The 23,074-nt window shown below is 41.7% G+C and overlaps 1 protein-coding gene across 7 annotated transcripts in view; it reads left to right on the top strand.

Moving 5' to 3' along the window:
- HECW1 (HECT, C2 and WW domain containing E3 ubiquitin protein ligase 1) overlaps positions 1-23,074 on the top strand; it is a 462,565-nt gene that overhangs the window by 355,138 nt on the left and 84,353 nt on the right. For all 7 annotated transcript variants that reach the window (XM_032758252.2, XM_032758254.2, XM_032758251.2 and 4 more), the window contains 4 exons: positions 4,943-5,082; positions 7,846-7,967; positions 10,347-10,532; positions 21,138-21,272. In XM_032758252.2, coding sequence (XP_032614143.1) covers positions 4,943-5,082; positions 7,846-7,967; positions 10,347-10,532; positions 21,138-21,272 — 583 coding nt within the window. The remainder of the gene's footprint in view (positions 1-4,942; positions 5,083-7,845; positions 7,968-10,346; positions 10,533-21,137; positions 21,273-23,074) is intronic.

Here is a 23,074-nt window from a genome sequence, read left to right as displayed (position 1 = left end):
CCAGGAAGTACATTTCCAGTCTTCTATCCATCTCACATGCGACCACACACAAGGGTCATTTTTTTGATAACCCACAGTTATCTGGAGAAATTTACAATGATTACTGGCTCACAGCCATGTGGAAGTATTACTCAGTGTTGCAAGGAGTTTCCCTTGAACCTAACCAGATGATTGTGAAAATCAAATTTGTTTGTGCAAGGAGACATAACACTAGGAAGTGCAGAGTACACAATAGTAATCAACGTGTAAGCTTGTGTGGTAGGTTGCAGTGACCATGTTCCAACTCAGCCATTCCCCAGACGCGGCACACTCTTCCAGGCCTTTATGGCTTGGCCACTTGCTCCCACTGCAGGAAAATGCCTCACACCTGCCTCCAACCTGAAGCACATCTCGTCCTACAGACCTGACTCAATGTCATGTGCCCCAGGACGCCGTCCCAGAATCCCCCACACAGAGCCAGTGACTTCCTCCCCTATAGCCTCTGGAATGTGCCTGCCTCTGTGCCTGTTCTTACCTTTTTGCCTTATTCTTCTTTCTACCCTTTTCTGCTCCCAGCACCCAGTGTGGTGCCAGAAGTTTAATAGTACCCAGTACAAGATCATTTTCTGAGTTAATTCCCATGCTTTGAGAATATCCAGAATTAATTAATTCTACTTTCACAATATTTACTGGAAAGCGGAAAATATAAATATGTATTCTTATTTTAAATAATCAACTAAAGTTTGATTTTTTAAATTATTTGTATAAAATTATGATAATTTAAGGGAAATAGAAGTTTTAAATAGAAAAAAGTGATCTACACTCTACCTCAAGGATGATTTCGCTTTTTTTTGAGATGGAGTCTCACTCTGTCGCCCAGGCTGGAGTGCAGTGGCATGATCTCAGCTCACTGCAACCTCTGCCTCCCGGGTTCAAGTGATTCTCCTGCCTCAGCCTCCCGAGTAGCTGGGACTACAAGCATGCACCACTGCACTCAGCTAATTTTTGCATTTTTAGTAGAGAGAAGGTCTCACCATGTTGGCCAGTCTTGTCTTGAACCCCTGGCCTCAGGTGATCCCCCCACCTTGGCCTCCCAAAGTGCTGGAATTACAGACATGAGCCACTGTGCCTAGCCAATTTAGCTTTTTAAAAACATGTATCCATCTTCAATTTCCACATGCGTGCACAATTCTTACGTGGTTACGATGGTGATATGTAGTTAGTTTCATATTCTCTTTTCACTTACTACGCTATAAGCATTTAATATTGCCACACTGTCTTCAGATTAACATGTAATTGCTTGTATAGTATTCCACTGAATGGCTGCAGTTTAGTTAACCTAATTTCATATTGTTGAATGTTTTGCTTATTGCTTTTGTCACTGTTTTTTGTCACAAGGGCCTGCTAAATATTAAGATTGCCTTACAGTGGAGGGTTTCCTTAAGGGTTCTATTCCCAAAAGATTAGGCCAAGGGAGATAAATGTGGATTTGGCATTTGGTATCAATGCCTAACTGCTTTCTACATTAGACATTGTGGTTCTAGGGGTTTACTCTGCCAACAGCTACAGCTTCACTTCTGTCTTATCTTTTGGTTTGTTTTTGTTGATATAAGAGGTGCTCCTGGTATTTTGGTGCCACTTACATTTCACTTGTTGGAGCAAGGGTCGATTTGTTTTCCATAAGCTTTTCTTTAATGAGGAGTAGTTTCTCTCAGGTGAATTGTCTGTTCTTGGGCTTTTTTAAAGGGGGGAGGTTGCTTAGTTGGCTGACTGGTTTGGCTTGGTTTTGGAGGGCTTTTTTTTTTCTTGTTTGGCTTTGTACGTGTGTGTGTGTGCGTGTGTGTGTGCGTGTGTGTGTGTGTCCATTTACAAATTATGTATTTCAGCTGACTTTCTAGCTAATTTTCATTAGCCCTCTATCTATTATAAATATTTAATCTTTTGCTACAAAAAAATGGAGGAGGATATTGATGGATAATTCCTAACGAAATAGAAGAGAGCTGCCTCTCTCTCCTGTTTAAAGCTTGGGAGCCTCTGAGGCTGCAGTCCTGCGCTGAGAGACCGAGAGACCCTCCTCAAGCCACTGAGTGACCTGCTTCCCTAAACTGCCTCTGTGCTTCGGCAGAGGTCGGACATAAGGTCAAATGCAGAATTTGAGGCTGTTGACTCAGTAAGGCCTGCAATAACCAAAGTCCAGCTGAGGACATGTGAAGTAGGTTGTGACGCTGCTGACATTATCCTCATCAAATAAGATCGTACTTACTCATAATGCTCTGCTGTGTTTACTGCACATTGGGAAGGAAAGGAGAGGCTACAACTTGACATTTGTCTAAGCCCTATTCCAGGCATCTGTTGCTGAGTAAAACTACACCAAACGTAGCGGCATAAAACAACCACAAACATTTCTTCTTACCATTATTTCTCATGGTTCTGGTTTGACTGAGCCCAGCTAGGCAGTTCTCTCCTGGAATATCTCCTGGTTGCAGTAAGAGGGTGGCCGGGGCTGGAGACTCACATATTAGGAGCTTGATGCTGGCTGTCGGCTGGGCCTCTCAGCCAGGACACCTGCACAGAGACTTCCCATGAGGCCTGGGCTGCCTCAGAGCATGGCTGCTAAGTTCCATCACGAACTGTTACAAACTCTATTAGTCAAGGTAGTTGAAGGGGACATGGATTCTGTCTTTTAAAAGGAGAGATACAGTTCTGGAAGAGCATGTGGGTCTAAAAATATCGTTGAACCATTTTGAGAAATGCAGTCTGCCATAAGGCATTTAGGGAATCCTCCCAGTAGCAGCTGCCTTAGTCTTTGGCAGGCCCCGTTCCCCGCCTTGGTCAAGGTCACACACTTAGGCAGCTTCTTGCTGGCACCCCCTGCTTTCCCGCCACGGCTACGTTCCCTGAGTCCCCAGCAGGGAGAAGATCACAGAGTGCCATCCTTCACCATCCATCACTCTTCATAACCTCCCACCACAGATGTACGGGGTGGTGAATTACCACAAATGTTTCTCTCTGTAATTCCGCCACCGCTCAGCTCATTGCCCCCTTCTACATTTTGTTCTAAGAGGCCAGCTCAGGAAATGCCTTGCAGTAACCACTACAGGCAAAGGTGGCTTCTGAAAGGTGTCAGAAGTGAGTGGGAGTCTCTCCAGATAAAACAAAACTGAAAGAAAGCCCTTAGACCAGTAGTTCTCAAACCTAGATATAAATAATACTTCCTAAAGAACTCGTTAGAAATGCAGATTTTTATTTTGCTTCAATTTCTGTAACTTTAACAATCACTCAGATGATGATCTTGCAAATGGCTGGAGACTACAGTAAGAAAGCTTTCCTCTGTAAGGTCAAGGAAAGAGTGGGGCACTGGTCTGCAGAAATCCTGCCGTAGTGGAGCCTCATCTGTGCAGCGAGCATCCCCATGCTTTCCCACCTGGGATTTCACTTGGAGACTGGCTATTCCCTGCTACCTTGTCTCTCATCCTCGTCCTCCTCTTCACCCTCTCCCTCCACCCCCTCATTGCTTTCCTGGAGACAAAAAGTCTCCAGGAAAGTCTCCAGCCTAGGCTGTTGCAGGAGCCCCCAGCTGCTCTCCACAGCTCCAGGCTCCTCTCCTCCAATGTATTCTCCACTCCGACACTGGATGATCAATCTCCGTGTACATCTGGCCCTGCCTGGATTTTTTTTAGCAGCCACCCATCACCAACAGCAATGGTTCATTCTCAAGATTGATCCCTGGGCCAGCAGCATCAGGATCACCTGGGAACTCATCAGAAATGCACATTCTAAAAAAAAAAAGAAAAGGAAAAGAAAAAAGAAATGCGCATTCTTGGGCCCTACACCAAACCTACTGAATCAGAGACTTGGGGGGTGGGGATGGGACCGGCAGTCTGTGTTTTAAGTCCTGCTTGTGATTCTGCGTGGCTCAGGTTGGGGAACCTGTGGCCTAGAGAATAACACCCATCCTACTGCAGGGTGCCCTCTGGGGCTCCCTCCTCCCTCTCCACTGGTCTCCTGGCCCTGCCCGGTGCCCACACATCCTGAGGCCACTGCCAGGCATCTCAGAGCTCCCCAAGGGTGGCCTGCTTTTGTACATGTTGTTTCTCTTCTGAAATGCCCTTTCCCAACTAGCTCCCCAACAAATTCATACTCCAGCTTCACAATTTACAAACCTTGGGAGTCTCCTCATCTGTGTCCCACACACCTCTTGCCTGTCTGTGACAGCCTTTCACCTGGCTGGAGTTATGGCTTCCGTCCCATTTCCCTTTTGTTACATCTCGACTGTGTGTGTTTAAAGGGAAATGTCATATTCTAATCCTCTCTTCCATCTGAAAGTCCAGCACAGAGCCTGCACACGTTGGAAGGGTTAGGAAATATTTAGTACTTGGCAAGGTGGCCAGCTGGCTGGCCAAATGACTAAATCCCCAACTTGGGAAGAAAAACAAAATGAGCCTTTGAATAAGCAGAAAACATTTATTTATTTGCCAGCATGCTATTAGATGTAATATTTCCACAACCTCTGCCCAATTATATCAATTACCCAACAAATAAAACTAAGTGAGTAGAACTGCTAGCCCAGTTTGTATACTTATTGCAATAATGTTGAGGTAATTTGATATCTTAGTTGTAGCGTTTTAATTTACTTCCCACACTCTTATTTTAGACTTAGCCTGATTTTGTTTAATGCAGGGCACAGGCTGTTTTGCATGATTAGTTATTATTTGTGTTGATTTTTTAAAAGTCACCATACTTGAAACTCATCATAGCTTACAAAACAAAAAGAACTCGAATCATCTTAGAGATACTTGTCTTGCTAATTAATCATTCTGGCTATCTTGTGGGAATTTTAAGCATTTCTTTCCTGACATTCAAGACAATTCTTTACAGATTTCTCCAATTATCTGATTCAGAGTATTGGCCCCCAAGGAGCAAACCAAAGTTAACTCCTGTCTTTCCATTTTCTAATGCAAAGGTATCAAAACATTCAGCGAACCATTGCAACAGAGAGGTCCGAAGAAGATTCTGGCAGCCAAAGCTGCGAGCAAGCCCCAGCAGGAGGAGGCGGAGGTGGAGGGAGTGACTCAGAAGCCGAATCTTCCCAGTCCAGCTTAGGTATTGGAGGAGGGGTCCCCACAACTTGTGATGGCTTCCAGGGGCTGTGTGACAGAGGGCTACAAGCCTCTCACCCTGCCTCATGGGGAGCAATATGCCCCAGGGTGAAGAGAGTGGAAGGCCAGGGTGGAGGAAAGAGGCATGCCTGGTGCCCACAAGGGAAAGCAGACAGAATGAGCTTCCCACCAGGAAACTTAGGAGTGATCACAGTGAAGGAAACACCACCACCCTGGCATGGGGATCTGGAGACAGAAAAGCAGATGAATTCTGGGGATGGAGCTGAGTTTGCTACAGTGCTTGTGGAGCAAGGCAACTTTGTCAGTGGCTCAATCATTTATTGTTAAGTAAATGTTTTATTTATTTATTTATAAGTTATTGTTAAGTAAACTTATTGTGTTTGTTGGTGTCCTAAGGATTTTTTCACTTATAAATAAAACATGCAATAAAAATTCACAGTCTATTGCAAAGGAGCCATGTGACAACACTAGGAATAATCACTTGTTTGTAGAATAAAATTCAATTCCCCCAAGAGAGGAACCTGGGAGTGAAGAGGTTTTCCAGCATGCCACAGGAGGGAATTTTTTCCCACTACAGTAGGCATTCACCTTGGGCCTGATTTTCATTTCTTTGAATTTGCCCAAGTGGAACTCAGACAAGGATAATCAAAAGGCATGAGACTGGCTTCCACTTTTTTTTTTTTTTAACCTGTAATGAGATAAGATTATCACAGTGACATCCTAATAATCCACTTTCTTTTTAAGTTAGGTAAATGATGGCAGATTTATTTGCCAAAAGAAGGCTTAGAGAAGAGTCTGGGCAGGCAGCACTGGGATTCCAATCCTGCCAGGTCTCAGCCGTCTACGGCAATGCAGAATATTGGACATTTTCATGTGATTTTTCAAAATGCACATCCACAGTTCCACCACCAATTTTAATTTCCCCCTTTCTATTCATTTTACCAGATATGCTAACTAAACTGACTAGTTTAGGTTTTTCTGTTATTATTATTATTATTGAAGACAGAGTCTCTCTTTGTCACCCAGGCTGGAGCGCATGGTGCGATCATAGCTCACTGCAGCCTCAAACTCCTGGGCTCAAACAGTCCTCCCAACTCAGCCTTCTGAGTAGCTGGGACCTCAGGCATGCACCACCATGCCTGGCTAATTTTTTCATTTTTTGTAGAGACAGGGTCTTGCTATGTTGCCCAGGCTGGTCTCAAATTCCTGGCCTCAAGTGATCCTCCCACCTCAGCCTCCCGAAGTGCTAGGATTACAGGCATGAGACACCACACTTGGCCTGTTATTAATTTCTTTGTTCAAACTTCTGAGACAGACATGGTACAATAGCCAAGTAACTAGAAACATGAGGAAAAAGCAGCAGAAAGTTTATTTCTGAGTTTGATATTAAATCAGTTGGCATTTACTGTATAGAAAAAAATCCCACAATTAGTGGCTGAAACTCACAGCCATGCATCTACCCCACAGTTCTACAGGTTGGCAATTTGAGCTGAGCTCAGCTGGGTGGCTCCTCAGGATGCTGCTGGGCTCACCTGTCCATCTTGGGTCAGCTGCAGAGTCGGCCACAGGCTGACCTGAGACGGCTGCCACTAGGGTGGCTTGTTCCTGCTCCCATGGCCTTGTGGCCTCTCATCTTGCAGCAGGCTTGCCCAAGCTCGTTCTCATGGCAGTGGCAGGGTTACCAGAGAGTGGAGACACACAGGTCTCTTGAAACCCTGATGCAGAACTGACCCGTTGTCACTTCTGACATGTTCTATTGGTTGAAACAAGGCACAAGGCCAGCCCCAATTCACCAAGGGGGAAGAGCAACAAAGTCCCAATACAACTGGGTGTGGCTACAAGGAGGAGAGGAATTGTGGTCCTTTCTGCAAACAATCTATCACAGCTATGGTTAGCAACTTGTAAAGGAAATAAGAAAAAAATAGCCAGGCATGGTGCTGCATGCCTGTAGTCACAGCTACTCAGCAGGCTGAGTATCTGGGAGGATGGCTTGAGCCCAGGAGTTAAAGGCTGTGATGAGCTGTGATTGCACGGCTGCACTCCAGCCTGGATGACAGAGCAAGGCGCTGTCTCAAGAAAGACAAAGAGAGAGAGAGAGAGAAGAAAGAAAGAAGAAAGGAAGAAAAGAAAGAAAGAGAAAGACAGAAAGACAGAAAGAAAGACAGAAAGAAAGAAAAGGAAAGAAAGAAAGGGAGAGAGGGAGGGAGGGGAGGAAGGAAGGAAGGAAGGGGGAAGGAGGGAGGGAGGGAAGGGAGGGAGAGAAGGAAGGAAGGGGGAAGAAGGGAAGGAGGGAAGGAAGGAAGGAGAAGAAAGAAAAAGAAAGAAAGAAAGAATAGAAAGAGAAAAGAAAGAAAGGGAAAGAGAGAGAAAGAAAGGGAGAGAGAAAGAAAGAAAGGGAAAGAGAGAGAAAGAGAAGGAAGGAAGGAAGGAAGGAAGGAAGGAAGGAAGGAAGGAAGGAAGGAAGGAAGGGAGGGAGGGAAAAAGAAAAGAAAGAAAATCACTGTGATAAAAGGGAAGAGATGTTGGAGGACTTGGGCCTTACTAAAGTTATGCAGAAACACTACTAGGAAATGATGATTCTTAACTGACATCTTAACTGACACACATAAAGTAATGACACTTGGCCTAAATCCAACAGTCTGCTGTGTGGGTGAAGGTTTGTGTGCCGCTGCCGTCAGGAGTGAAGTACAGAGGTTGAAATGCCTTTTTCCCAATGCATTCTGTTGCTTTGCTTCACTTTTTTCAGATCTAAGGAGAGAAGGGTCACTTTCTCCAGTGAACTCACAAAAAATCACCTTGCTGCTGCAGTCCCCAGCGGTCAAGTTCATCACCAACCCCGAGTTCTTCACTGTGCTGCACGCCAATTATGTGAGTGCCCTAAAATGCAGAGAGGGCGGCCTGGCTCGGCAAGACCCAAAACACAGCTTTGTAAAGTCATCTGATAGATCTAAAAGGGTAGAATTTTAACATAAGCAAGAAAAAAACAAAGAAAACAGCTCAGTCCACTGTTTTGACTATCCGTGAGTCTCCCAAAAAGGAAAAAGGCTGGATTTGGAAATGCTGTTGCCTCTTTGGATTTTTTTTAGGCTCAAATGTGTTAATGTCAGTGCAAGTGCTTTGGAAACAAACCTGTTTTTATTATTATTAAAATTTTAAAGGAGCAAGATTATGAATTGGCCAGATTTCCTTCAGCCTAATTATTTTATAAAATCATTTTCACTGATACAATTTTAAAGCAGAGTTCTTCTAGGTAAATAACTAGGTTTCTTTTTGATATGGTTTTTTCAAATATCGTGCTGAAGTTAAATTTCATATGATTTTACATATGTAGTTTTTTCATTGCTTTTTTGGTATTTTCAAGAAAGCAATGGCATGATATCACTATATTCATTAATTTTTCCATTCAACAAACATTTTCTGCGGTTCAGGCTCAGATCTAGGTGCTGGAGTCACAAAGACAGATTAAGGTGACAGCTAAACAGTAGGAGCTCCCATTTTGAGGAGCAAGGACGTGAAAAAGATCAGCCCAGTGTGACAGGACCAGGCCGAACTGTGGGAGGACAGAGTGCTCTGGGGGCGCCAGGGAGCATTCTTGGGGAAGCGGCTGAATTGAGTCCTGAAGGTCGAAAGTGGACAGGAAGAAGTCCAGGCAGAGGGACATCTGTAGAAAGGATGCACCCGTGAGGAGGCCTGGGGGATAAGTCCAGGGTGGTGAGTGTGGGTGGCTGGCAGGAGGGAGAGGGGAGGAGGGGCTGGAGATTGGGCAGCAGAACGCCTGATAACTCATGCAAAGGAGCCTGGATCTACTGCAGCAGGCCAAAGGAACCAACAGTAGCACTCAGGCTGCCTGACCAGGGGGGTTGATGATGCATTTTCTCTGGCAGAGTGTTGGGGAGAGACTGAGCTGAAGGGGTTAAGACACAGGCTGATTCAACCACTGAGTGAGAGATGACCTGGCTCTGACCTAAGGAAGGGGTGGGAGCATGGCAAGGAATGGCTCCATTCAGGGACATTTCTCATGGACTCAGCAGCACTTAGGTCCACCGTGATCACGAGTGGGTGCAAGATGAGAACTCAAGAAAGACAGTGTAGTTTCTGCTTTGGGCGCCTGGGTGAGGCAGCGACCCCACTAAGCTGGAGCTGGAGTTTGACTGGGTGATGGAGGGCATGGCTGCGGAGGGGGGGATCAGTTTTTAGCAGGTTATTTCTGGGAAGCCTGTGGGATGCCCAGGGCTCGACTCCAAGCAGCTCCCCAGAGGTGTTGTGGGGACCACAGGGAGAACGCGTGTGGCACATGGCCATGCCCCAGCCCTGGGTGCAGGTGGCACTGGGCCAGTAGGTGCCACTGGCCCAACCCCCCGTCTACACACGGTCTGTCCTTTCACCACCCACCCCCACCACACACACACACACACACACACACACCAGCCCTGTGTACCGTCACATTGTCATTTCTTTCTTCATCTCTTCCCATCCTCCAACCCCCCTACACATACACACACACACAAGTTTTTACATAGGGTTCAAAGAAATGACAGACCTCTCATGTCCAGCCTTCAATCCCCAGAGGCCCTAAATTAATGCTCCCCATTTTAGACAGGTAGGAGGACCACAGGCAGACCTCAATAGTCAGAGAAGGGACCATGGAGGAGAGGGAGGAGTGAGGCTCAGGCAGGCCTCACTGAGGGAGGGAGGCCAAGGAGAGCCAAGCATGGCTGAGACAGTGAGAAAACCGTGTGGAGTCGCACAGAGAGGTGGGCCGTGTCCCAAGCTGCACGGCACTCGGGTGGAAAGGATGTCACAGATAGTCCATGTGGGCCAAGGGGGCGTGATTCAATGCACATTCACTTTTTTTTTTTTTTTTTTTGAGACAAGGCGTTGCTCTGTTGTCCAGGCTGGAGTGCAACGGTGCAATCATAGCTCACTGCAGCCTCTATTCTCGGACTCAGGTGACCCTCCCACCTCAGCCTCCCAAGTAGCTGGGATCACAAGCACGTGCCATCATGCCCAGCTAATTTTTAAAATTTTTTGTAGAGACAGGGTCTCGCTATGTAGCCCAGGCTAGTCTCAAATTCCTGGGTGTTTACTCCTTGAGCAAGAGCTCATTTTCTGAGGCCTCTACCTCACACTCACAATAAACTGCTGTGTCACAATCACACTTAGCAGTGTTAGGGTGCTCACAGTGTGCTTGCTCTATGTTTTTCCTAATTCCCCACTCCTTACCCCATCTGCCCTGACCCGTCTCAGAGTGCCTACCGAGTCTTCACCAGTAGCACCTGCTTAAAGCACATGATTCTGAAAGTCCGACGGGATGCTCGCAATTTTGAACGCTACCAGCACAACCGGGACTTGGTGAATTTCATCAACATGTTCGCAGACACTCGGCTGGAACTGCCCCGGGGCTGGGAGATCAAAACGGATCAGCAGGGAAAGGTGAGTGTGACCCACGTGCGGGGCTTTCAACAAACAGGCTCCTTCCCCAAGGCGAAGACTAGCAAGGATGTGAGGAGAGTGTGGGGAGGAGTTATGTCTGAGAGATGTGATATCAGCCGCCAGCAGTAAAGGGGGTGATAACCATCCACATCTGGGTTTCTCAACCTCAGCACTACTGTGGGGAATACCTTGTGCCTTACGGGACATTAGCAGCACTCCTAGCCCTCACGCCACTAGATGCCAACTGTTGTGACATTGCTATGTGTTCCCTGTAATTAAGAACCACTGTCTACATTTTTGTTTAATTTAGGTTTGGAACGTGGAACTAAATTCTGTCCAATGACCTTTCAGTTGTTTGCCTCCTTAGACAGCTAACTCTCAGGGGATAAAGTCATTGGTTAAATGCAGTGACACTGTTAGATTATTTGTTGTGATTTCCCTAATACACCTTAAGTTTTCTGTAAAACAGCCTAAGAAGCAGGGTGGGGTGTGCTAGGCCCGTGTGATTTTCCTGGCTTACATTTTGCTTCTGTGTAACCTTAACCCAAACCGGGCCTTCCTGGCCATGCTTTAGAAGACCAGCTGAGTCTGAAAACAAGAAGGTTTTTTCCTATTCTTCATCAGCCATCTCGATGTATTCAAAGGACAGGCCAAGTAATTTACTAGAACTGAACCTGCGTAACCTTCTATGAACGTTACCAGAGAGAATCCCTCCCTCTTTATGGTCCAAGGAACCAGAAGCTTTGCTTGCAGTCATGTCTGTGATGTGTCCTTTCCTCTGTGAACGTGAGCCTGCAAAGCCACGTTCCCCAAAGGGAGCTGATGGGGCATCAATGTCCCCTCGAAGCCATGAGTCTCTCTCCTATAAACCCCTTAGTATGCCTCAGAACCTGGACTCTCTGGAGTGTGTGGGGAAAGAATGGGGGACTCATTACAAGTCCATTCATAAAATGAATCTCTAGGACCAGCTCCTTTGCAACCAGGGATGAATTAGGGGAGGGGAAAGGACATGCCTTGTGTAGTAGAAAAGCCACTGTAGCCAGGATCTGCTCCCTGGGACCTTCTCATTGACTGGACGTGGCCTCTGTTGGGAGAGTGACAATGATTTGTATGTGGGGACTTGGTGATAGGTATTAGGGTGGGAAAATAAAGCCAAGCCAGAACAAAAAGTAAAGGAGTGGCTTATCAGAGCTGGGTTTTGGGTAGCCACGTTTACATTTATTGCTTAACCAGGATGCCAAGATGACACCACCATGTTCATCATGCAAACAGCACACACCAATGTGAACAGCTTGCCGAGCCTTGGATTTCCATGACTGCAGCTTTTGCACCAAGATAAGGATGACAGGGAGCACAGTGGAATGACAAGGAGGCTTCCCAATGCAATAAGCCCTGGTTCTCCATGGTACACATGCAGATGATGTGACATCTCCTGGTCATCACACCAGCAGGGAAGCACAGAGATGCACTCTGAGAGTTTTGTTCCACTTGGGAATGCATATGAGGGAATTTCTGGCAAGAGCTCTTCCCCCTAATTCTCTTTAGCAAGAAGATATCATACATGAGAAAGAAAAAATCTGAATTTGAAATGAGAAGACCTTCAGTTATGACACAAACTAGCTGTGTGCCTACACACACATGCACACACACACACAAATGGTCTCAGAAATTTCTTATTAATTGAACACACACATATACACACACTCATAGTTACAGAATGTCTAAGAGGCATACCATGCAGTGAATTGCTGGGGAAAGTAGCCTTAGACTTGCAATGTATTACCACAGTCCATAGGGTGGTCAGAGAGGAACAAAGGAGGATAGTGGGAAAAATACATGGACCAATCCATCTCAGTCTAAATACATGACCCTGTGCAAGTCACTCCACCTTTCTGAGCCTTAAAATAGCAACAGTAATGCCTACGTTGCCTTCATGATTTTACAACCAGATAAATAAGTTAATAAGTTAATGAAGGAATGATTGTTAATATCATGACAGATTAGTAGTATCTACCACTTTCTCTTAATGTCGCCCAAACCAAGATCAAGATTGTGAAGTGGGGGAAATAAAAGAATATCTCATTGCCAAAGCCCACTGATGAGGGGAATAGATTGAGAAAAACATGTCTGGACTGTGTCTTACAGGTTTCACCCTCTAACTTGGAAAGGATATGCTGCACAGGAGGCCGAGAGTTAGGAATACAACTCACTGAACAATGGCGTAGCCATAGCTCACTATGCAAAAGCCACCTTCATAGCTGGCCAGAGCAGGTCCTTGCCCCTCACCCTGGACAATCTGCTTCTTGCTTTATCTACACATTCAAAGATGGCAATCTTTGCTTTTATTATCCACCATGGTAGGAAGTAGAAGGGATGGGCAGAGCTGTTTGGTGTCTTTGAATGCATGGTCATCTCTACAAACGGGACAGAGGTAAGGAGCTCAGAGCTCTGCTGCTTCAGGAGGACTGGGGCAAAGAACACGCTGGCATCTGACTCGTCTGCCATCTTCAGAGTCTGAGAAAGAAGGACAGAGCCTTCTGTCCAATTTAATAGAGATTGTATGTGTGCCTCAAACCTCATTCCAAGTCTAAGCTTATGGAGGCAGTTACCATCAGAGAGGTATGGTGATGGGCCCCATGGGTCCTGTCTTGTGGCAGACGTGAGACTAAGGCAGCCTCTGCTAAGGAATGAATAAATAAAATGAGAAGGGGCCTAGGAAGAGACACTACTGCAAGAAGCGAACAGAATCTTGGTCTGACAAAAAGCATATCCTTTTTTCAAAAAGTATATTTTTTCTCAGAAAGTATAATTTTCTTTGGAAAATAGAACTATTTAAAAGACATCTATTCATCATCCATGAAATAGTACAGGAGCACATGACTTCTGTTATTAACTAAGAGGAAAAAGCCACAAACAGAAAACAAGCTGAGAGGAAACAGACATAAGTAGTCCGAAAATAGCGGTTTTAAGATTGCAGAGAAAAGCAAAAGGTAATAATAGCATAGGGATAAAACAGAGCAGCACTGATGCTATGTGAAATCTCATCACCAATATGGCGTATGAACATGGAAACAGCCCCTAAAGCAGAAGGAAGGGACTAGATTTCAATCAGTGGAGGAGATAGTAAAAAAAAAAAAAAATGCAAAAACTGAAAAAAGAAAAAACTTGTCTTCTCTATGCCTATCCTAACCATCCAAGTTAATACCACAACCTCCCCTGACTCCTAGGCCATGTGCCTTCCCATGTCACTTACACATTTATGAGGTTTATTGCTTATTGTCTGTTTCTTGTGGCAGGATTTTAGGCTTTTTGAGAACAGAAATCTTTGTTTTGCTCATAAATAAAACATCAAGGGCCAAGAATAATGCCTAGTATATAGTTGGCATTCAATAAATCTCTGTTGCACCAATGACTTATAGAGTTACCTGAGGGAAGAAACCAGAATACTAGGTACAGCAGGAATAATTAAATATTAATACTAATTATATTAAATAAATATTAATTAAATATTAAAATTAAAACGATGATTTAAAATAAATTAGGTGAGCAGATTAGTTGGGCTTGCTGAATTACAGTAAAGGTAATTAAAATGCATATATATCTCCACATGTTCTGGAATGTCTTTAAATAGAAATTCTTTAAAAATCATATCAATATGCAGCCATGATAATATAAAAGTTACCTACGAAAGAATAAAAATCAGACAAGCTTCAGATTTCCCATCCTAAAAATGAAACTAGAGAAATCCACAGAGCAATGACTCCAAGATATTGATGAGAAAAGATTGTAGCCCGGTAGTCCTAAATACAGACAATGATTGTCATTCATGGGTGAAGACAGAAAAACAACCTCATGTGCAAAATCAGAGCTTACCCTACTCTTTTACCCATCCTGATTGTTACAGTTTGATAGTTTGGATATGATTTGTTTGACACCTTCAAATCTCACACTGGAATTTAATCCCTACTGTGGCAGTGTTGGAGGTGGGGCCTAGTGGAAGGTGTTTGGGTCACAGGGACAGATCCCTCAGGAAGGACTGGTGCCATCTTTGCAGCAGTGAGTGAGTTCTCACCTTATTAGTTCCCTCTAGAGCTGGTTGTTAAAAACAGCCTGGCACCCACCCCCTACACCCACTCTCTCTGGCTTCCTCTCTTACCATGAAATCTCTGCACATGCTCCCCTTCAGCCTCCACCATGAGTGGAAGGAAGCAGCCTGGGGTTTTCCCCAGACGCCCAGTCTTCCAATCAGCAGGATCATGAGCCAAATAAACCTTTTTTCTTTAGAAATTTCCTGGTCTCAGGTATTCCTGTATAGCAACACAAACACACTAAGACACTGATGAAACTCCAAAAGCCATTCTCCAGATGGATCACTAACGAATCAAAGCACGACATTAATAGTGAGAAAATGATAGTATAAAAAGGACTAGTGGTGAGTATTTAAATCAATCAAATACATAAGTATAAATAAAAGTAATTGTTAAAATGCTTTAAAACATATTGGAAAAGTCTAAATAAAATATGGGAAAAGTTGTATAATAGAAATGGAATAGTTGTATAATAACAGTCTGGATCAATATCACCAGACTGGAATTAAAAAAAAAAAAAAAAGTAAGGAAGTGAGAAGAGGGAAGATGAGCAAGGGAAGGAAAGTTAAGCTGAGTTACTAGTTGGGCTCAAGGGGAGTAAAACTGGATCATTTAAAAAACAAAGGCTAAATATGGTAATCTGACAAGCTTAAAAGGCAACTGTTTGTACCATTTAAAATAGAATTTTTCTCTTCCAAATCCCTTCAAAAGATAAAATCAAACAAAACAGAGTTTGTATGACAAAGCACACAAAAAATTGCAAAGAAGATGGAAATAATAAAAGTAAGGTAACGAGTAAGTAAGTAAAGTAAAAAAGTAAGTGAAGCCAAGCATAACAGTTATGGCAATAGGTGGAAACATGATAAACTTAGGTACCAAAAGGAAAACACTCTCGGCTTTGGTAACAAACAGATCCAGTTTGCAAAAAGACATACCTAAGAGGTGATTTAGAAAGTTTAGAAATAAAAGAATAAATATTAATATAGTGTGAAGACAATAACAGAAAAACCAGTGGTGATGTATTAATATAATACAAAGGGGAGTTTCAATCATAATCCTTAAATGGGCCGGGCACGGTGGCTCACACCTGTAATCCCAGCTCTTTGGGAGGCCGAGGCAGGCGGATCACGAGGTCAGTAGATCGAGACCATCCTGGCTAACATGGTGAAACTCCGTCTCTACTAAAAATACAAAAAATTAGCCAGGCGTGGTGGCGGGCACCTGTAGTCCCAGCTACTCGGGAGGCTGAGGCAGGAGCATGGCTTGAACCCGGGAGGCAGAGCTTGCAGTGAGCCGAGATCGCACCACTGCACTCCAGCCTGAGCAACAGAGTGAGACTCCGTCTCAAAATAAAAAATAACTAACTAAATAAAAATCCTTAAATGGGGGTCAAAGAAATATTTTATATTAATCAATGGCAAAATTAAGATAAAGATATAATAATCATGTACCTTATGAGCCAAATAATAACATATTATATTAAATAAAGAAAAATCAAGGAGAAATGAAAGGAGATGAAAGACATACAGTTGTAGTAGGAAAATGTGTTTTATATCCATCAGTTTGACAGATTAAATAGACAAAATAATTTGAGATTTAAATAATATAACTTTATGTGAATGAAACATTAATTCTTTTATTAGAAACAGAGTTTACATGAATGGATAAACAAAATGTGGTATATACCTGCAATGAAATGTTTGTCCTTACAAAGAAATGAAATTCTGACACACGCTACAACATGAATGAACCTTGATGACATTGTGCTAAGTGAAATAAGCAAGACACAGAAGGACAAGAATTATGATTCCACTCATATGAAGAACCTAGAATAGATTTATAGAGATAGAAAGTAGATCAGAGGTTACCAGGGGCTTCAAGGAGTAGAAAATGAGGAGTTATTGTTTTGTGGATACAGTGTTTCAATTTGGGAAGGTGAAAAGGTGCTGGGGGAAAGAGAGTGGCGATGGTTGCACAACCGTGAGAATTTATTATACTTAATGCCACTGAACTGTACACTTAAACATGGTTATTGTTTTACGTATATTTTGCCACAACAACAAAAAAGAAAAAGGGCCCCAAAAATAAAGATGACAACTTTTCATGATTATTTTTTTAACTGGTGATAGTCTACACTGCAAAGAAAACAAAAAAGCAGAATATAGCCAGGTCACATCCTATGGCCATATAGCAATAAAACTGAATTGTAAGTAAATTTAAGCACAATCATAAAAACAAAATCTTTGCCACCTGGAAAGTAAAAGCAATGTTCTAGATGACTCTTGGGTTTAAAATAAAATAAAGACTTAGAAACCATTGAGAAATTGTTGAAAATACATGTGAACAATACTTCATAAAATATAGAAAGGATATACTCAAAGACTTAGTAGCATTAGGGAATTTCAGTTGATTAAGAAGTGTTTTTTAAAAATTACTTGATAAAAATTAAATATTTGTTTATTTATTTATTTAGTGAGACTGGGTCTCGCTCTGTCTCCTAGGCTGAAGTGCAGTGGCATGATCACAGCTCACTGCAGCCTCGACTTCCTGTGCTCCAGCAATCTTCCCACCTCAGTCTCCCAAGTAGCTGGGACCACAGATGCAAAACCACTACGCCTAGCTTTTTTGGTATATTTTTGTATTTTTTTGGTAGAGACAGGTTTTCGCCATGTTGCCCAGGCTATTCTCAAACTCCCAAGCTCAAGAGATCCACCTGCTTTGGCCTCCCAAAGTGCTGGGATTACAGGTGTGATGAATACACGTTTATATTTTAAAAACAAATACTCTTGGTAAACTAAGAATGTAAATATGTTTTCGTGACCTAATAAAGCCTCCTTTAAAACAGTGGACATCTTATTGTACAATCGGGCCTAGCAGTTTTCCCTTAAAAATCAAGAATAAGAAGATTTCAACCACCACTTCTTATTTAACGTTGTTCTAGAAGTACTCACCAATATTACAAAAAAGGAGATAAAAATAAAAGAGCCCTCCTAAAGAAGGAGACAAAAATAACATGATTTGCAATTAAAAATCAAAGAGGATATACTTAAAAGAGTCATTTATTTGATGGAAGCATTTAATATGATAAGCAGACAAAAAGTAAATACACAAATAACAACTTTCCTGAGTACCAGCAATGAAGGGTTATAAAATATTACAGGAAAAGATACACTCAGAATAGCAACAGACAATATTAAATACCTATAAATCATCTTAACCAGAAATATGTGTCCTTCAGTAAAACAACTACAAAACTGTACTAAGAAAAAAATTCTTTAATAGACATGTTCAGAAATGGGAAATGGTTACACCAACTATCATAAGGAAAGAATTCTCTCCAAAATCATTTGCAGTCTCGAAGTGATTCTAAACAAAATCCCAATAGAACTATTTTTGGAACTTAATAAAATTAATATTAGTTCCTCCAGAAAAATGAAAACAGACAAGAATATGTAAGAAAATATTGGAAAAGAAAGAGGAAACTTGCCCTACAGACATTAATAATTGGAATAGTGCAGTACCAGTGAAAAGCCTCAGGCCAGTGGAACAAATAAAATATCCTGAAACAGACAGTAGTATTTATAACAAATTTATTTATAATAAAACAATAGGAAATGAAGGATTTGGAAAAATGAGCTCTCTGAGAAAAATATCAAACTACAACTTAATATTATACCAAAATAAGTTTCAGAAAGGTAAAGATTTAGTGTTAATGATTAACTCACCGAAACTAAAGCTAGAAAAATATAGTTAAACACTTAATTGACCCCTGGAAAGGAATGATTGAGAGATTTGAATACATAGGAATATTAAAAATTCAGTGTATTCGAAAATAAAGCAAACAAAAGTCAAAAGCAAATTTGAAGGCAGATGTATAACTTAGCACTTGGATAATAAATAAGAAAACTTTAACATCCCAACAACAATAACAAAAAAGGGAACAGACATCACAGGCAATACACTAAGGAAGGAATTGACTAATTAGCCTATAAGAAAATGTTTTTCTTTTGTAAATTCCCTGGGAAATTGTAATTCATCATTATTTACCATTCAACATTTCTAAGAGTTCTTTCAAAATTAGTATTTGTGAGAGCATTATAAAGAGGAAGATTCATGAACTAATGGTAACATGATAAATCTGGACAACTATTGTGAAGATAGTTTATTAGTATGGATCAATAATCATAAATATTTTTCTAACTTTAACCAAGTAATTAATTGAACTTTTAGAAATGCATACTAAACAATTGCCACAGATACACAAATATAAGGAACCTATTTAATTTAATTTATAAACATCTCAGCATGTATTTGAATAATGAAGTCTATTTTTAATATTTATTAGTTTAGCTTACACTTGTGTGTTTAAAATGCATGTTGATGCATTTTGTTTTTTCCCATTCGCACTTAAGTCTCATTCCATTTCCCTGTATTTTTGATGTCACTAGTGTCATTTTTTGAGTCGTCTACCAATTTTTCAAGGGTATATCATCTTCAGTTCCAATTGAACATATAGCCCTTTTTGAATCTGTGTGGGATGCTATCTTGGGGAATTTTACTGCAAGTCACAAATATTGATTCGCATGATATTAGTAGTGTTGTTATTTACCTTTTTCCTGGGGGGTGTATTTTTATCTCAATTATGAAACCACTTCCTGTATGAGTTTTCATAAAGCTCTTTAAACTGCTTGTTTACAGTGACATCCAATACTTGAAATTATAAGCTCATACCTTCCAAGAATAATTTCTCAATCTGTATAAAATTTCTTTAACTACTGTTGTCAGGTAAACCTAAAAATATCTAAAATTACCATTGATTGAGGTCATTTAAAGCTGATATGACTTCACCAAATGTTACTGTTCGTTGAAAAGAGAGTAATTAAAAAGTTGTCTTATGGTACAAAGCGTTTTGTTTAAAAAAAAGTAATAACTTTCTCTTTTATGAGAGATAATTTTAAATTTAAAGAACAATGTTGCCATATATTGGAATATATATGGTACTCAGACATGGCACAAGGATTTATATTCGAGAGTATTCGGCCAGGCTCAGGCTTGGTGGCTCACGCCTGTAACCCCAGTACTTTGGGAGGGTGAGGCGGGCAGATCACCTGAGGTCAGGAGCTCGAGACCAGCCTGACCAACATGGAGAAACCCCTCTCTACTAAAAATACAAAATTAGCTGGGCGTGGGGGTGTGCACCTGTAATCCCAGCTACTCAGGAGGCTGAGGCAGGAGAATCACTTGAACCCAGGAGGCAGAGGTTGCAGTGAGCTGAGATCGCGCCACTGCACTCCAGCCTGGGTGACAGGCAACAAGAGTGAAACTCCGTCTCAAAAAAAAAGTGTTCATTGAAGCATCATTTTAAAATAGTAAAAAAGTCAAATGTCTAACAATTAAGGGTACTAAAATTAATTGTTATACTTCCATCAAACAATATCATGTAGTCATTAAAATTCTCTGTTAAAAGAGTATTTAATAATTTAGGGAAATACTTATAAAATAATAAGTGAAAAACCTCATAAATTTATAGATCTTGATGTGAAGAAAATATGTATATATTTGTATGTATAGAAAAGAAAATACTAAGGAGGAAAAAATGAAAATTTTTTTTGATTTGGGGTAATTTTTATCATCTTCTTTCTACTTTTTTATCTTTTTAAAGTTTTTTCTCAGTGAAAATATACACATTCTATAATAAAAAAGAGCACTTATCTTAAATGTAAATAAAATACTCTACAGATTATTAATTACTAGTATTATCTTAACCCAGTAAAGGCTCTATTGCTCTTACTTTCCGTGTTGAATAAAGTATTATAGTCACTACTTAGAAACTCCATGTTTTATCCATGACTGATACTGCTTCATTCAGTTACTGAGCAAAAAGGCACAGTGTCCTGTTCCCCATTTAGATCAGTGGTCTCCAACCTTTCTGACACCAGGGACCAGTTTTGTGGAAGACAATTTTTCCACGGACGGGAGGGTAGGGGATAGTTTTAGGAAGACTCAAGCACATTACATTTATTATGCACTTTATTTGTATTATTATTACATTTTATTATATAATGAAATAATCCTATAGCTCACCGTGATGTACAATCAGTGGGAGCCCTGAGCTGGTTTTCTGTGATTAGATGCTGCCATCTGGGGGTAATGAGAGACTGTGACGGATCCTCAGGCATTAGATTCTCATAAGGAGTGTGCAACCTAGATTCCCACACATACGCAGTTCACAATGGGGTTTGCGCTCCTGTGAGAATCTAATGGCACCACTGATCTGACAGGAGGTGGAGCTCAGGTGGTAATGCTCACTCGCCTGTGGCTCACCTCCTGCTGTGCAGCCAAGTTTTTAACCTGAACTAGATAGATGAGTTTTGAGTAGATTAAAAAAGGAAGTAGGGGTAGGGGAGGCTGGGCAGAAATAAACCTGAGGCCCAGGCCCTGTAGCACTCCTGTGTATTACTGACTCCATTTTGGCCTATTCTCACACGCGGTGCTTTTTTCACTGGTCTGTTTGCAGTCTTTTTTCGTGGACCACAACAGTCGAGCTACCACTTTCATTGACCCCCGAATCCCTCTTCAGAACGGTCGTCTTCCCAATCATCTAACTCACCGACAGCACCTCCAGAGGCTCAGAAGTTACAGCGCTGGAGAGGTAACCCTCCCTACACCCCGCCCTACTGTTCACGGGTCACAGTCTCTGCCTCTTCCATGGGAGCAGAACAGTTCTTTAGTGGCTAGGATCTAGGGTTGCCTGCGCTGGAAGAGATTAAGCAATATGCACCCTGATTTGTAGAAGAATGATGACCGGGACACCCACTTAACACCCCAGACCTGTCTTCAGTTACCTTTTCTGCCTTGCCTTTTGTCCCACACAATCACCACTACTAAAAACCTGTCTGGTTGAAATGAAACTGAAAATGCACTGTCAGGAGATCCCTACACTTATGGCTGGAGCTGTGCCTCCTGAGGCCTGTCATGTGTGAATACATGGAACTGCTATGTTATGTCTGACTAACTTTAAACTTCTACCTCTCCATAACATCCTAGAAAATACTTCAATATAATGTATCCATGGACTAGAAACTAGGGGGAATTAACCAGGCCACAGGAAATGGTGCTCTATTCCCACTCTACCATGTGCTCTTTCCTTGGCAGCCCTTTGTGGCTACCATGATCCATGCTAAGGATCACTTCATTGCTTTTCTGGATTAGTATCTATATCCCATACTCTTCCTGCCCTTCTTTCTCTAGCCAAAACTCAAAACATAGCTCTTTTTTTGCTCCTGATCAGTTCCTGACAATATCATGAGCAAATTTCTTTTTATGTCCTAACTGACATTTCCCAAGTATCTGTGCCTTCTTTTTGTGGAAAAAAACCAGGACCTCAAGAGATGTGGCCTCTGAGAACTACTTCCCATAAAACAGCTTATAGAATTGGATTATAATAAGTTTAAAAAATGAAATATGGAGTAGGAAGGAAAGGAATATATGTGTATGTAGGTGAGTGAGTTTGTGTGTGTGTGCGTGTGTGTGTGTACATATGTGTGTGTGTACATATATATCTATATGTACACACACACATATATATATAGATACATATATGCCACAGTGAGTCATTCTAGGGAGAGCCAGGGAGTTTCTCTCCAGAGAAAATGGGAAGATAACAATTCACCCTGCAGCCACCTCCTCTAGATAGCAAACTTAAGTCTCAAGGGAAGAGCCTATTGTTGATGTATCGGCACCAGTTATTTACCACTTTTTCGGAAGGAGTCCTATGTATACTCTGAGAAACATAACTATTTCCAACCAGTGGCACTCATGGCTTAATGCCAGTGTGATAAAATGAATTTTTTTTCATGGAGTCATCGTAAGTATCATCGTTTCAGAAGACTGCCGAAAGCATGCTAAGTCTTTCTTTCTTCATATACATAAGGTGTATGTGACCAGGCAGAGAGGGAGTACTACACATCCCTGAGCATTACATGGGTGTCAGGATTTGCTAGATGCAGACGTGTTCACAGACTACAGAAAGCAATGCCCCAGCTTCCCAGTTCAACATGCATAGTCTCCCTCCCTGGTGGCATTCCTGTAACACTTCACAAAGTACAAGGTGGGTTGTCTTGAGATTATAGGGAATAAATTCAAAATTCTTCATGAACTTGAATATGCCTTTTAAATTTACTTAAAAAGTTCAAGCTCTTTAATCTCATTAAGACAATTTCAGACACATAGGGTAACTACATGTGATAAAGTAGCTAAGTACTGCAGACAGATTCACTGTCAATAAAACAAAAACTTCAGTTGTGCAAGATGAATTCCCTAAAATACAGATCTCTTATAATTACAAGAAATTAATCTGAAATGTAAATATTTAAAACCTTTCTAACTGAAAGAACAAGACTGAAACCATGGACACCACTTGCATTACCTGTTTTAAAACATGTGTTTGATGTG

This window comes from Hylobates moloch, unplaced genomic scaffold (assembly GCF_009828535.3).
Source record: "Hylobates moloch isolate HMO894 unplaced genomic scaffold, HMol_V3 SCAFFOLD_1, whole genome shotgun sequence".
Classification (NCBI taxonomy): Eukaryota; Metazoa; Chordata; class Mammalia; order Primates; family Hylobatidae; genus Hylobates; species Hylobates moloch.
This window is presented reverse-complemented; position numbering and strand designations above follow the sequence as displayed.